This window comes from Aptenodytes forsteri, unplaced genomic scaffold (assembly GCF_000699145.1).
Source record: "Aptenodytes forsteri isolate BGI_AS27 unplaced genomic scaffold, ASM69914v1 Scaffold119, whole genome shotgun sequence".
NCBI lineage: Eukaryota > Metazoa > Chordata > Aves > Sphenisciformes > Spheniscidae > Aptenodytes > Aptenodytes forsteri.
This window is the reverse complement of record NW_008796165.1, coordinates 11,340,181-11,354,513: the sequence shown is the minus strand read 5'-3', so window position 1 is coordinate 11,354,513 and position 14,333 is coordinate 11,340,181. Positions and strand designations below refer to the sequence as shown.

Sequence of the window (14,333 nt, the reverse complement as noted above, 5' to 3'; positions counted from 1 at the left end):
AAAAGTTTTGAGTGAAACATACTTTTGAAGCAGTTTGTCTCTTGAGAAGAGGACATGGTGCGGTATTGAGCCTTTGATATGCACACAAAGACTCCAGATGTTCTAAGAGTTCATTAGCAGGGTGGTATATAGGAGGAAATATAACTGCTAGTACCATCATAATCCAGTATTATCACACGATACTGCATGTGAATTGGAAATTTGCACATTTGTGATGCGAAGTGATAATTTTGTTGGCAGGAGCCATGGTAAGAAAATAACTAACCTACTTTTCATAATTTGTTTTGACTGTGGTTAATAATACGACTTTGGAAGTTGCATGCTTCTAAGAAGATAAAAATCTGTTTTACTAATACTACCAGTTCTGCTACCACACACATATAAGGCATTAAATATTTTTATTGGGAAGCTCTTTTTTTGTTTTTTTTTCATTTTGGTCCCGTCCCCCTGTGTCCACCCCCCCCAGCATTTCCTTATGCTAGCTTTTTTTTAGTGTTCCTTTTGTGGACTAACACGCTATTTCTTTATGTAAGACCAGCTGTTGTGCCTTGCCAAGTTGTTGCTGAGGAGATGGGAAATGGTTGAGTAGCAAGTAGAATGATACAATTTAAACTGGAAGAGTCAATGGTTTACAAACAAACCAACCCCAAAACCCCTAAGATGCAACTTTTGGCAACTATCCTTTATGGACATTTGTTGGCTGAGTCGTTTTGCTATCCCAGTTACCAGCAGTGCTTCTTCACAGGGATATGCGCCTTGTGTTCCAGGGGAGGGGAGGGGAAGGGAATGCCTGTATTTTTTTATTATTATTATTATTTTAAATAAGTAACTTTCCAAGAACAATTCAGTTGAGGAAAACAAACAAACAAAAACCAAAACCAGCCAAACAAAAAAAGTTAACACTGTTGCCATTGATAAGTACTTTTTTCCTTTTGCTTGCTGCTTTGCTATTCCTGACTGATGGTATGCCAGAGTCTACTAATAAAAACTGCGTGTGCAGTACCTTGAAAGATGTGTTCCACATTTGTAATAGCTTCTCGTCTCTTGAGCATCAGATCTGGTATTTACTCAAAGTCAGTAACAATAACCAAGTGATTCAACGAAGTTTAATACCACTAGAGGGAGCTTTGCAACAGCTGATACAAAAAAGGCTTTGAACAAAGCACAAAACTGTTCTTACTAGTGCATGTAAACTTCTGGCTAGTGATTAAATTTTATGGGCAGTAGCCGTGTATCTTGGTATAGATTTGTTTCTTTCATTTGTTCTTGCAAACCCTCTGCTTTAGTCTCCTTCAGAAAATTGTCCAATGGCACTTTGTGGCAGAGATGCCAGGATGGTAGATCAGTATTTTCCACACTGTTTTCACAGATAATCCTGGCTGGAGCATCACTAAAGTAGGTAATGTAATGGGTTTGTTTTCATGGGCAACTCCAGTGAATTCTGAAGGTGATCATCAAACTAGGTTTCAAGCAACTATATTCATTACCCAAATTTGATTCAAGTGTGTTGGTTCTTGCTCTATTTCTGCCAGCAGCAGGAGCCAGATAAACTCTTTCCTGCTGTGCTAGCAGAGAATTTGGTCTGCCGGGCATTACTGAGCTGTGAGGACATGGTGTTGTGTAGGGGAAAGAGATGCCATGGAGGTGGAAAGCAAGCAGCACGGAGGTGTACAGTGCACCTCGAAAGGCGTGGTGTGGCAGAGCAGCGCACCTCGGCATCTGCAAGGGGAAGGAAACATGCTGTGTTGTTGCTGTGAACCCCACTGAGGAGGCGAGGGACATCAGGATGCATGCAGGGTGACTTCATCCGGCCCCACAGAGCCGGCGCATGGGAAGTAGCTGGTTGTTAACATCCCAGTGAACATTGTAATCATATTTGGTACTGAACAAAGTATTTAATGGCCTAGATAAAAGCATTCTGGTTGTTTAATTGGAAATGTCTTGCTGTTTTACATAGACCTAGTGCCCTATTTTTATGAGATTTAGAATTGTGCTGAGAAACTGTTTCCATGGAAGCAGAGATCACTAAAGAAATACTGCACTCCACATTTCCTGCAGGATCATTCCTTTTACAGCCTGCTGTTCTAAATAATTAACTCTTGTAGTGCCATTACAGTTTAGCATGGATTAAAGGAAATATTTTTTTTTAGTGTCATAGAGACATTACATAGATAGATAAATAATTGGAAAGACTTTTGTCTTCAAAATAAGTCTGTTCTCTCCTTATTTACCAGAGGAGGAAATCCACCAGTACAAAAAAGTCAATGGAAAAGTGCACTTTTATTTTGACAATTTATGCAGCTCTGTCAGGGAAACTGAAAATTACTCCTTCTTTGCCCTTGTCTTGCCACTGTTCTATGCTTTTTGCTTGGTGATGGGTATATTCTAAAACCATCGTCGTGCTTCTGGCCACCTTTGAGGGAAGAGACAATGCAGTTTTTAATTAAGGTAACAACGAGAATCTTCACCAGTAGGGAAAACAGACCGTGTCGTTTTGTTACCTATGGTTTTCCTTCCATGTGTTACTTTTGACAAACAAGTTAATTTTTCTCCACTGTAAGTGTCCGTAAAAAGGGGAAACTGTCAAATGATAATATGAGGCTGAGACCAAACGTGAATGTCTGTAAACATCATAAAAGCAAAGTGCTATTTACCAAAGTCCTGTTACTGCCCATCCATGTGGTGCTTTCTAAGCACAAGGGCAGCACATCTCTCAGCCGTATAGAAATTGCCATCGCTTCACTGAAGCCGGTTGTGAGCTGTAAGTTCACAGCAGTTGAGGCTCTGTCCTCCAGAGAGAAGAAAAATCAAAACCTACCCTCTCTAAAGTTCGTGATGTGCAATAAAATAAAGACAAGATACGAGTATGTAGGTGAGAGTTAAATGGATTTTGACTTTGAAGGAGGGATGTGAAATTAAAAAAAAAAAAAAAGGCAGATTATTATAGGTAAATGACTTAGTAACTCCCCGTTTTTAATTTCTAAACTATTATCAAAGAATTGTCAATATGACAACTTGAAATACCTAGCAATTTTTATCATCATTTTAATTGTAGATCTCAATTATTTTCTAAGAAAGGTAACTACTGTTATTTTTATCTGAAGGAAGGGGAAATGGAGAGGTGTGATAATGTGCTATAAAGGAGCCAGGAATAATTTGAAGAACTTGTCTCATCTTTGCTCCCTTAAGTAGCATGTGTTTCTGTGGCTTATTTAGAAATAGGTCTAGCTGCAAAGTTCAACTCCAGACTGTGCCCTTCTCTAGTGGTAGAGGGTATTTACATCTGGAGCTCTAATTTTAAACCTATACTGTTTTATAAATGACTTGCTGGCAGCCAGGCTAACTTCCTACTGTTCACACAGATGCAAGCCGTCACTACAAGTAGCCCAGCTTGCACTGATTTGAAGCAGGGCAGGCCCTCAGGAAAACAGCAGCACAGGTAAAAGGAGCTGACCACAAGGCAGTGTGCAAGTTGTGTGGATGGGAGAATGGTGTATACACTGTTCTGTGGTTGTTACTGGTCCCAAAATAATGATTTATAAAGTGTCTGACAAATCAGATGAATGGGACTTGCTTAATGCAAACTGGAAAATATCTTTCAGCTACTGCCAAAACCCATGGAAAGGGTAACTCATGCTTTGTAGATCATTAGGACACTTGGGACCTACTGGAGTGTACTGCGAAAGGCATTACTCAAAGTTCAGATTGAAAAATTTCTTCAGAAACAGCTAACAACTTTGTAGGGGTAATGCAAGCATAAAAATCATCATTCCTAGTACTGCCTTGGGATGAGTATGTGCCAAAGGAAACGGGGGAGAGAAGCTTTCCATGCTGGAAGATGAGACTCTGCTCCTGTGCTCTGTAAGTAGGAGAGCAGCCATCAAACTGATGAACAGTTGTTCCTCCTGAACTGGCAGCTATTCCAGGCAGCATACATAAAACTCTAGAAGGCTTTGTTTTATAAATATACGCAAGTAGAAAGGAGGAAGTCCATAACTGATAACAATCTAGACAGTGGAATAATACAGATTCTGTGTGATGGAAGATGCAGGAAAAACCATGATGGAAGTGGAGGAATAGGATTTCTTCCAACAGAAATGGGAGAAATTCCTTAAACATGCATTTACATAGTCCATAAAAAGTCTAAAGAAGGAAAAGGGCAAGCTGCTTGTGCTTTAATCCATAAGGGAAGCCCAAGGTATGGCCTTCAGATTGGCTTTTGTCTCTTCCCTGTTGTTTCCTCATCAAGTAAGAGGGATCACAGGCATCTGGAGGCAGGCATTGGTGCCGCTCTCTGAGAAGTAACAGATGAAAGTGCAGCTTGTTGACTTCCCTAGGATTTGGGTATCAGATGGCAGTCATTTCAGATATTGCCTGCTATCACTTGGGACTTTATCCATGCTTTTCACCTGCAATATGGAGCCTCTGTCTGAGGTTTTGCTGGGTTTGATTCTGGCGGTAGCTTCATCAGCACAGAACAACGGTCGGTACCTGTGCAACCAACAAGTGGGTGGTATGTGCGCAGGACGGATCTGGGAACCGCACCTGCACGCTGGTATGTTCAAATCACAAGGTAGACTGTTCAACACTGACTTCAGAATGCTTGCTGATGAAGGCAGAAATGATCCCCCTGAAGGAGAAGCACTTCTGGGACCATCCCCATGGGCTGTTAGATAATGATGGCATTTACAATCCAGACTGTGAGAACAGTGGTATCTTCAAAGCCAGGCAGTGCAATCAAACCAGTACTTGCTGGTGTGTGGACACTGCTGGAGTAAGAAGAACCAAAAAGGGTGACAAAAGTCTTGAGTTGCAGTGAACTGTTTAGAACAAGCTGGATCTACATTGAACTGAAGCACAAAAAAAGGTCCAGTGCCTTTGATGTTCCCGATCTAGCAAATGCCCTGAAACATCTGTTTGAGAGCTGACACAAACTGCATCCCAGGTACATTGCAGCCGTTAAGTATGATTCCCCAGTTATCCAAATCCGCCTGAACCAGAATGACTCTGAGAAATCTAGGTGTGATGTAGATAAAGCTGATGTAGCCTATTACTTTGAAAAAGATGTAAAAGATGACTCCCTATTTCATTCTAACAGTACATTAACTATCTCTGTCAATAGAGATGCTCTGGATATTGAAAAAAAATAACAATTTACTATGTTGATGAAAAGCCACCAGAGTTTTGTATGAGACAACTGGTTGCTGGCGTTAGTGCTGCGGTGACAGTGGTGATACTGACTGCTGACTTTGGTGTCACTGTGCTGGTTATTCTGAGGTGGCTGCGGACGAGAAAATATGAGAAAGTTGAGATTAAGGAAATGGGTGAAATAAAAGCACCGAGCTTACAGCTGCCCTGATCTGAAAAAAGAAAGGCATCTGAAAAAAGAAAGGCAACAACAGGAGGGGGAAAAAAAAAAAAAGGCACAAAATACAAGTAGCAAACAGACTCAGTGTATGTGGATGGATTTGGAGAGCCTTTTTCCTTTCTACAGGAATTTGTACAGTGATGGTTCTAAATTATTCTAGTTGAGTAAGAATGACTTTTTTTGGTTTTGGGTATAAACAAATTTGAGAGTCAGTTACCTAAATATTTTAAATGAGTCCCAATTTAGACCCTAAGAAAACTGTTACAGCTGTCTATTTAGCATAATGTAGGATGCTTCCACTAGTACTGCAGGCCTGGTTCAGCTTGCTTAAATACTCTTTGAGTGGTTCTTGGTATAGCTGCTACTTGGAATTCAAATACTTGCCTTGGCATAATTGTGTTATATAGCTGCTTTTCTGTTGGTAAAGGCTTTTTTAAAAATGTGATCTGAAAAAAGAAAGGCATCTGAAAAAAGAAAGGCAACAACAGGAGGGGGAAAAAAAAAAAAGGCACAAAATACAAGTAGCAAACAGACTCAGTGTATGTGGATGGATTTGGAGAGCCTTTTTCCTTTCTACAGGAATTTGTACAGTGATGGTGCTAAATTATTCTAGTTGAGTAAGAATGACTTTTTTTGGTTTTGGGTATAAACAAATTTGAGAGTCAGTTACCTAAATATTTTAAATGAGTCCCAATTTAGAGGCTAAGAAAACTGTTACAGCTGTCTATAGAGCATAATGTAGCATGCTTACACTAGTACTGCAGGCCTGGTTCAGCTTGCTTAAATACTCTGAGTGGTTCTTGAGTAAGAATGACTTTTTTTGGTTTTGGGTATAAACAAATTTGAGAGTCAGTTACCTAAATATTTTAAATGAGTCCCAATTTAGAGGCTAAGAAAACTGTTACAGCTGTCTATTTAGCATAATGTAGGATGCTTCCACTAGTACTGCAGGCCTGGTTCAGCTTGCTTAAATACTCTTTGAGTGGTTCTTGGTATAGCTGCTACTTGGAATTCAAATACTTGCCTTGGCATAATTGTGTTATATAGCTGCTTTTCTGTTGGTAAAGGCTTTTTTAAAAATGTGGGTTGTTTTGTTTTGTTTTTTTTTTAAAGTTGCTGGAACTTTTTTTATAAACAAATAATTTAATAAATATTTCTAAATAACCAAATAAAGTTTTGGTAAGATACTCTATAGCACCAGAGGCTTTTATGCAGAGTTCTTTGTTAGGAAACATTCCTACGGTCGCTTCCAGGTGTGGAGATCCCAAGTTTCCGAGTTTGTATTCAGGCAGCACAGTGAGCTGTTCCCACTTCTGCTCTTTAGCAAGGGTCTGACACTCCTAGTCAGCAAAGATCCCTTGATCCCACTGCAAGTGTAAGTTAACCTTGGTGTTCTGCCCAAATTCAAGCTCTGGTAATAGCTGTCTGTCTACCTGAATTCCCCTTGCAATTTTAACAAGAGGAGATATTTTTCAGTGTCGTAAAGCTTCACAGAAATACTACACAATGCTTCAGGACAGCTGAAAAAGAGCTTTATTCTAGGAGAGCTGCAGGGGGAATTTAAGAGCAGAGTGTAATTACTGAAGTTGGAATTTGGCCAAGACACTAGAACTTGACTTCCTTGCTACCTACTCATCTGCTGCATTCCTTGTTTGGGAGGTCATATCCACCATGAAGGACATTTTAAAGAAACTAATGCTAGTTGTTAAATGTTGAAATATTGGCAGTTATATTCTCCATACTGTGTATGGATGTCTTGAAGTCCCATCAGTCTAATCTGCTTACGTTCAAAATGAGACCGCTACACATAGGCACTGCAGCAGGGTCAGCTCTTTTATTCTGTTAATTAGTTTCAATGTCACTAGTTTGTAATTCTAATAACAGTCAGTAATGCGCTACTTGTAGGGCAAACTATTAAATATGCACTCTGATTCTACTGAATGAATAGGATACCAGGAAAAAAGTGAAGATGCTTCAATTCTGTTTCTACCTTTGTTTCTAATAGAAGAGGAAGAGACTTGCTCTTTTGCGGGGAGTGGGACGGTGTTTGTTTAATATTTTTTGGCTCAACATACACCATCTCCATTTAACCTCATTCTTGTTCACTTACCTGCTGGAAAAATTTGGGCTTTGGATACATAGGATGGGGCAGATGCATCATGTTTCGCCAAAATTAGATTTTTATGCAATTGCATCAGCACTATTCAGACACTCAAAAACTTTTGGAGCAGTGTCTGTAATTTATTGCGTGCCTTACGGCAACACGTCCAAGCTGGTTGTTTTTCAGTCAAGTATATACATTATTACTGATAAAAGATGAAGTGAGAATTTAATATCTAGACTGAATTCTCCCAAGTCATAGGAAAATTCAGAACTTAGGCTAAGTCCACACAATTTTGCAATTAGGCTTTTATAAAATGGATTAAATTAAAAATCTAGAGCTGAGTAGCCCTTAGTGCTGAAGAAGGAAAATTTTCATTCTGATCCTACACAAGTACATTGCTTAACCACTTTCTTAACTTACGCAGAGCTGATAAAAGCTATGTGTTTGAGAGGTTGGTGCTGTCCTTCCATCAGAGAAGATCATGAGATGTGCCATCTTTTCTGGGGATCTACTGTGGCTTTCAGCATTCTTTTAAAATCACTGCATTTTTCTCATTTCATGTCCTAAGAAAAAAATTATTTTAAAGGTGAATGATGAGATTTTATATTAAAATAGAATATAAACATGTAGGCATAATTTTGATTAGGAGAGGCAAAAGTGACTAATTGTTGAAAAAATCTTAACAGGTAAGAGTCTCGGCATCTTTCTTTGGCTCCTGCTTTTCTTTTTAGAAGTTGAGATTGAGAAGAGGCTGTTGTGGTGCCATTCATATTTTTATTAATCATTAAAGGACTGCCCCATGAAAATCATGTGTTGTGGTCAGTTATTTCCTTGCTAGTCATCAAGCACCAGCAGACTGCATGCTGCTAGGGGACTGGAAATGCACTAGGGTCATTTAATAGGAATGATAAGGTATGTGTCTGCAATTAATCAAAACAATGGGAAGATTAATTGCAGTGCAGAGCTCAGAGAACCTCTCTTTGGATTAGATCATTCTACTTGAATAAAGCTATGTAAAGCTACTGTCGGATCTGGACTTTAATAAACCAAACATACCCATTGTTCCCGCTAAGTACTCATTTCTCTCCTGCTGTTCCAGTCATACCACCTCTTGGGCTATATATTAATATCTTTTTTGCACATGGTAAATCAAGTATTTTACTGTAACAGTCCATGATGTTCAGCTTGTTTCACTTTCTGTCCACTGCTGATGTTCTCACTGAAAAGGAGAAAATGAACTTGTCAGCTTTAAATTTTGCAAAATTAAAATGCTTTTTATTATTCATTCTAAATTAGAAATTTCTAGTTATCCTTTTCCTGATTACATCATCCTGTTTTAATGGCGTGTTTGTTCGTTGTATTTAAGTAAGTAGGATTTATACTCTTTGCAGTGGGTTCTGTGGGTACAGCCAGCACAGTGATAGTGATGGTGGTTTTATGTTCTAGGCGGCACTGGCTGACAGCTTTTAAGTAGTGCCCTGAACAACATGATTAACATCAATCTTGTATCAGTTTCTGTGGGGTCTGCTCAGGCATAAATGTATTCAGGGGATTGATTTGTTTTGGAACACTGTTTTAATACTCTGTATGTATAAATATGCATCTGTCTGTAGGTAGATACAGAAATAAACCCATAGCTGATATGAAAGAGTGCCTTTGTGCTATTACCTGCCTGTATTATACAACAGCGGGTATGCTTGCTTTAACGATGGTAGAGCTGTCTGTTGCCTAAATTATGTTCTGCCATTCCAACTGCTGAAGGGCTGCCTTAGAAAGCTCAAAATAACCACTGGCAGAGAAAAAAATCCTGTCTCTGTGCTACGACTCTGAAGAGGATAGAGCTGCCCTTTCCGTACAGCGCTACCACCTTTGTGCACCTGCAGAAAGTGGTTTTGGGCTTTTGCTTTTAACTTTTAGTTAAAACTTTTTTAACCACTCAAGATCTGAGGAAAGTGCCAGAAGCAATGCCAGCACTACAGCAAGGAAATAAAAGATAAGGATTCATGGAAGGATTAAAACCCTCTTAAACTCTGCTCCCTCTATTCCCTCTGGTAAAATCCATGCCTGTTTATATATGCAAGTATGTATTCTTCAACTTACTGACACAAAATCCCTGCATTAGTTTGCAAATGACTGGTGTGTGTATACACACGTTGGTTCCCACACCTATACTTAAAGACACACACATCAGTATTTATGTTAGAGCAGGCAAGCCCTAGGGAAAGCTTTGTGGCAGCAGATCCTACGCTCCATTCGGCCAGCCTGCAGCTTGCTCTAGCTCTTATCAGTGGTAAAATATCCCAAACCTGCTGCTGTTTTGGAACAACAATGAATCCTCTTCTTGTCCCATCTTCCCCCGATTAAGAATAATCTCTTTATGGATGTTTAGCCTGGGATTATGGCCAGATTAGGTTAACAATGTGAAACAAAACGCCTGCCGCATAAATACACCCAACCCCTCTCTTGTTTAGTTGGTAAAACACCAGCATGTCTGTGATGTTAAGCACTTAATGACAACTAGAAACAAGATCCCCCCAATAGTCCTTAAAATGTTTAAACCTCTGGGAATCACTTTAGAAAAAACAAACCAATTTCTATTGCTTGCATATCAAAACCACTTTTTCAGAGAATAGTTAAAGAAGTAACAAATTGGCCCTTCTCCGCTTCCCCTTAATTGGACCAGTTAATGCTATTAAACAGATAGTCTTCCTTGTGCAGGTATAATTATCATTTCCAAAGCATTTCTACTGATTTGCCTCAGGGTTTTAAGTACTGCAATTATCTCTTTTTATAACGCTAATATTAATCTTAAGTCATTACGATTGCTATCAGAGCAGAAAAAATCAACTTCCAGAACTTTTACAATTATTATTCAGCAGTTCTAACAAAATTCCTTGTACCAGGATTTATCTAGTTAAAATTTCATACACGCCAGGCAGCCTGACAAGATTCACATCTCATTTTCATGATGATCCCTGCTCCCTGAGGTATAACACTCTCACAGTCCCACTCCTGCACAAATCAAGCGCCACAGAAACAATTAGGGAGACTTTGTATTATCTAAATGAAAGACTGAATGAGAATGCATTTCTAATTTTCCACTGAGATTTTTACATGTGGGCCCAACAGTACTGGTGACATATGCACCCAACCTTTTTCAGCTTTTTTTTTTTTAAATAAACATCTGTCCTTGTAACGCTTCAAATGAGAAATCTCAGCATTTTTTCTAGTCTGGTTGGACCCAGAAAAGCTAAGTGGAACAACTAGAAAGTATTTGGATGTGGCTATGCTGTAGCCATAGCACTGTGCAGTGCAGACACACTCATTTTTAGCACAGGTCTGTTGAGTTCTCCTTTTTTCTTCCTATCTTCTCGTGCTCTTTTCTGTTGTTGGAAATAAGATAGCTTTATAATTATCTCAATTCTGCTGAAGGACTTCAGCAAAATCTCTCAAGCATAGGAAGTTAATTAATGCTCCCTTTTTTCAGTCTCTCCAAATAAATTTTTCATTTTAGAGAGCTAGTAGAAGAATTTTGTGATATTTACTATTTTCACTGATGTTTTTATGCGGGTCAGCTGCTTTAAAAGCAGTTTGCAATTATGTGCAAGAATTAGAAGCTAGAAGAATAAAAGTTATTAAGTGATAGATTCTCAGAATTTCTGCCAGTTTTGCAACTACTAAGCATCCAAGTTGCCCTCTAGAGTGCAATGGTTGTCAGAGCTGGCAAGCTGAAAGCAATACGTAATGCTGGAGTTCATTTTCATTACTTCATCTTAAGGCCCTCAAAATCAAAAGTTCCTAAAATGTATTTAATCTGAATGTTTGTACATTTGGTTCCTTAACTCCCAGTATCTTGTCTATATTTCTCTTACCCCAGACAAGAAACAAAATAGCTAACACACTTAATTCTGGTTTGACTAGCATCCTGGGTCAGCAAGATATACAACACTAGTGCAAGTCAACTAAGACTGGCAGCACTAAGTGATTCCCAGGAATGCCAGTGCTGAATAAATGGCACTAACAAACTGGACATCTGGGATATCAAAATCAATTCCTTAGTAGGAAGGGATCCAATAGACTTTTGTGGCTTTTACTGAGAGTCTTTCATTAAAATACTGTAAAATAGCAAGCAAAGAAAAGAGCACTCCTTACTTACAACCTCTTCAACCGTGTTTTGGAAAGAAAGGACTGTATTGAATTTTATAACAACTTTTAGCGGAACAGTTTTGCAGTAAACTTCTGTTTGGTTGAGTAACTTCATCTTCTGCATTTTGAATCTACTTTTTTTTTTTACATCAACAACATAGTTAATAAGCAGAAATAATTATTACCTATTAACAAATTCTTAAATAGCATCTACTAGCTGGTATGTCAGTGGGGCAAGGGAGGGCAAGGGACAGTTAGTACACAATACAATACACTCACAGTGGATCAAGACAGGATATTCCAGTGAACAACATTTGGAAAAATCTTGGTATTTATGAAATGTGTTGCCTAGTCTTTTAAGTGCATGTGAACTCTTGGGATTTCAACTGGCCAAACGGGCTAAGTGGCATTAAATCCAATTTCTGACTTACAGAAGGCTGATGGAGTGCATTGTTTCTGCCAAGATTTTAGCCCAACGCTAATAAGCAGAAGTGAATTACACTGAAACTTGAATGACAAAACCATCAATTAATACTTAGTTTTTGCTTGGATTTATATAAAAGCCAAATATTTTATTATTTTATAGTAAGTTTTTCGTTTGAAGCTGAAGACTGTACATTTTAACTGACAACTTTTTAATTGTGATGATCAAAATTGGTAGCAGGAAGACTTTACTACCAAATTGTTTCCACCTGAATATACAGAAAAATATTTTCTTTTATATTTACAGTTAAACTGTTCTTCATTACTTTTATTGGATTTGACATTTGCTTGTGAGAATAATTTCATACATATACAAAATCTCACTCAGTTCAGTGCAACTACTTATATAGAGACATACAGATACTAATGGACACAACTACACAGGAAAGTTGTACCTGTTAAAGTGTTAATTCGTTAACTGTGCTAAGGACTACTGCATAGTGTATTTGTACAGTGTATGTGGAGAGCAAAAGCTTTGATAAGCTCGCGTTAAGTGGTTTCCTCCACAGCAACTTGAAGCAAAGATTTGGGACAGGTAATGCATAGGTTATATCCATATATAGTCATTAAAATTCAAGAGGAGCCATGGTATAAATGACTAGTTAGAATGGTTTTTTAACTAAATGTCTATTTAGAGAAAAACACCACTTTGTAACTATCCAATTGCTCAACTGTTTACCACATTTTCATATAGACAGACATTTAGTGTTGGTATTTGATAGAGAGATCCTACAATTACCTGCACTGTATTTGCTGCTTGTCTGCTTAGAAGTTTTAATTCTAAGTGATGCCACTTGGGGAGACTTTAGAAGTGCAGAATGTAGAATACAATTTTTAGCCCCGTCCTTGCACACTCAAAACAGCCATTGAGTTTCACAGGAATTTAGGCAAGTCAGGAATGCAGAAATAGCTCCTCTATGCAGACAGTTAAATAATGCAATTGGAGAAACAAATAATAGCAAAAATATGCAAAGAAAAAAAAAATTTCAGCTAACTTGAAATAAAGTGGAGCCTCTGTGAGGTGGAAGAATGAAATTTGCTCCACGGAAGAAATGGTAGAAAGCCTTCATGCTTAGCTTAGGAATGGAGAATTCCAGATAAAGAAAACAAGAAAAGGAGGCAAATACAGTCTAAGAAATAAAGACATTAAGCATCAGGAGACATTCACAAGAGCGTTCATCTCAGTTCATTTCTTGACAGCTGGGACACACACAGGCCTTAGGTTAGACAAAGTGCTTTTCTGCTGCTACAGCCCAGCTGTTTCTGTGACTGGAGCTGACAGCCACAAAAATTAATGCCGTGCTAATTGACTGAGAGATTTTACTCTTTATGCCTCTTATAATAATGGAGGCTGGGCAGGTCTTAAAGGAATTGTGCCTCCTGAAAATAGACTACCTATCACTACAAAAGGTTTCTTCTTGGCCTGGACTCCAAGATCTGGTGACTATGTATTTTCCTTGGCAGCTGACATCAATGCTTAAGAACTGTCACAGGAGAGGGCCTCAGTAATAAAAAGGGATGGACTAATGAGTATCTCCACAAACACTGAACAATACTTGAATGTGCTCATACACAGATTATGTGACTGCTGAAAGCAAAGATCTGTGTTTCTTTACTTTTTGAAATGAAAGGGCCTCTGTTTACATGCAAAGCCCAGGGGCTTGTATGAAGCCTGGGCTGTCCTGTCATTACCACATGTCCCAGCCTCATGCTTTCATTCAGCAAATAACCTGTTTTTCACATCACATCATTTAAGATGTACTTCTGTCAGCTAGATGAGTAGGCCAAAAGTTACGTATTAGGTTAGCAGCTTTCCATTTTCTTGGATTTGGGAAAAGCCAAACATCATCTCCCCACCTACCACTGTCACAGCAGGCTGGTCCCTTCCACAGGAGTGTCACCAGCCCTCTCTGGTAGTGCAAAGCACTTCGACGCTTCAGGTCTCCAAAAACAGCAGCAAGCCCAAGTCATAACACCCATGAGCTCTGAAAGCTCTAGAGGCCTAAAGGTCTGGCTCGGAACCTCTTAACGGCCAGGCCCAGGGACACAGGAATCAGGGCCAACGCCAGCCATGAGGTGAGGCAGGGCAGCACACAGACCTCACAGCAACACCGTGGGTAAAGCCAGGGTAAAGACCACACAGGAGAAGGGACGGCAGCAGCGTGGCTCTGCGCCTCCTGAAGGAATACCCTCGCTCCCCTCCCTCCACAGCCGCGCCGCAGACGCCCCGGC

General features: G+C 39.2%; 1 protein-coding gene and 1 long non-coding RNA gene across 2 annotated transcripts; one reads left to right on the top strand and one right to left on the bottom strand.

Moving 5' to 3' along the window:
- Positions 1-819: 819 nt before the first annotated feature.
- LOC103905661 lies at positions 820-14,327 on the bottom strand. The gene is made up of 4 exons (XR_657967.2): positions 13,963-14,327; positions 8,529-8,691; positions 7,893-8,035; positions 820-2,413 (listed from the first exon to the last, which is right to left on the bottom strand). It is a non-coding gene; the product is annotated as an uncharacterized LOC103905661 (long non-coding RNA).
- Positions 2,422-5,543, top strand: TACSTD2 (tumor-associated calcium signal transducer 2). Its single transcript, XM_009287407.2, is given in 4 exon segments — positions 2,422-4,485; positions 4,487-4,804; positions 4,806-5,141; positions 5,144-5,543. Coding segments are annotated over 4 exon segments (1,047 nt in total). The 5' UTR covers positions 2,422-4,308; the 3' UTR covers positions 5,360-5,543.
- Positions 14,328-14,333: the final 6 nt, after the last annotated feature.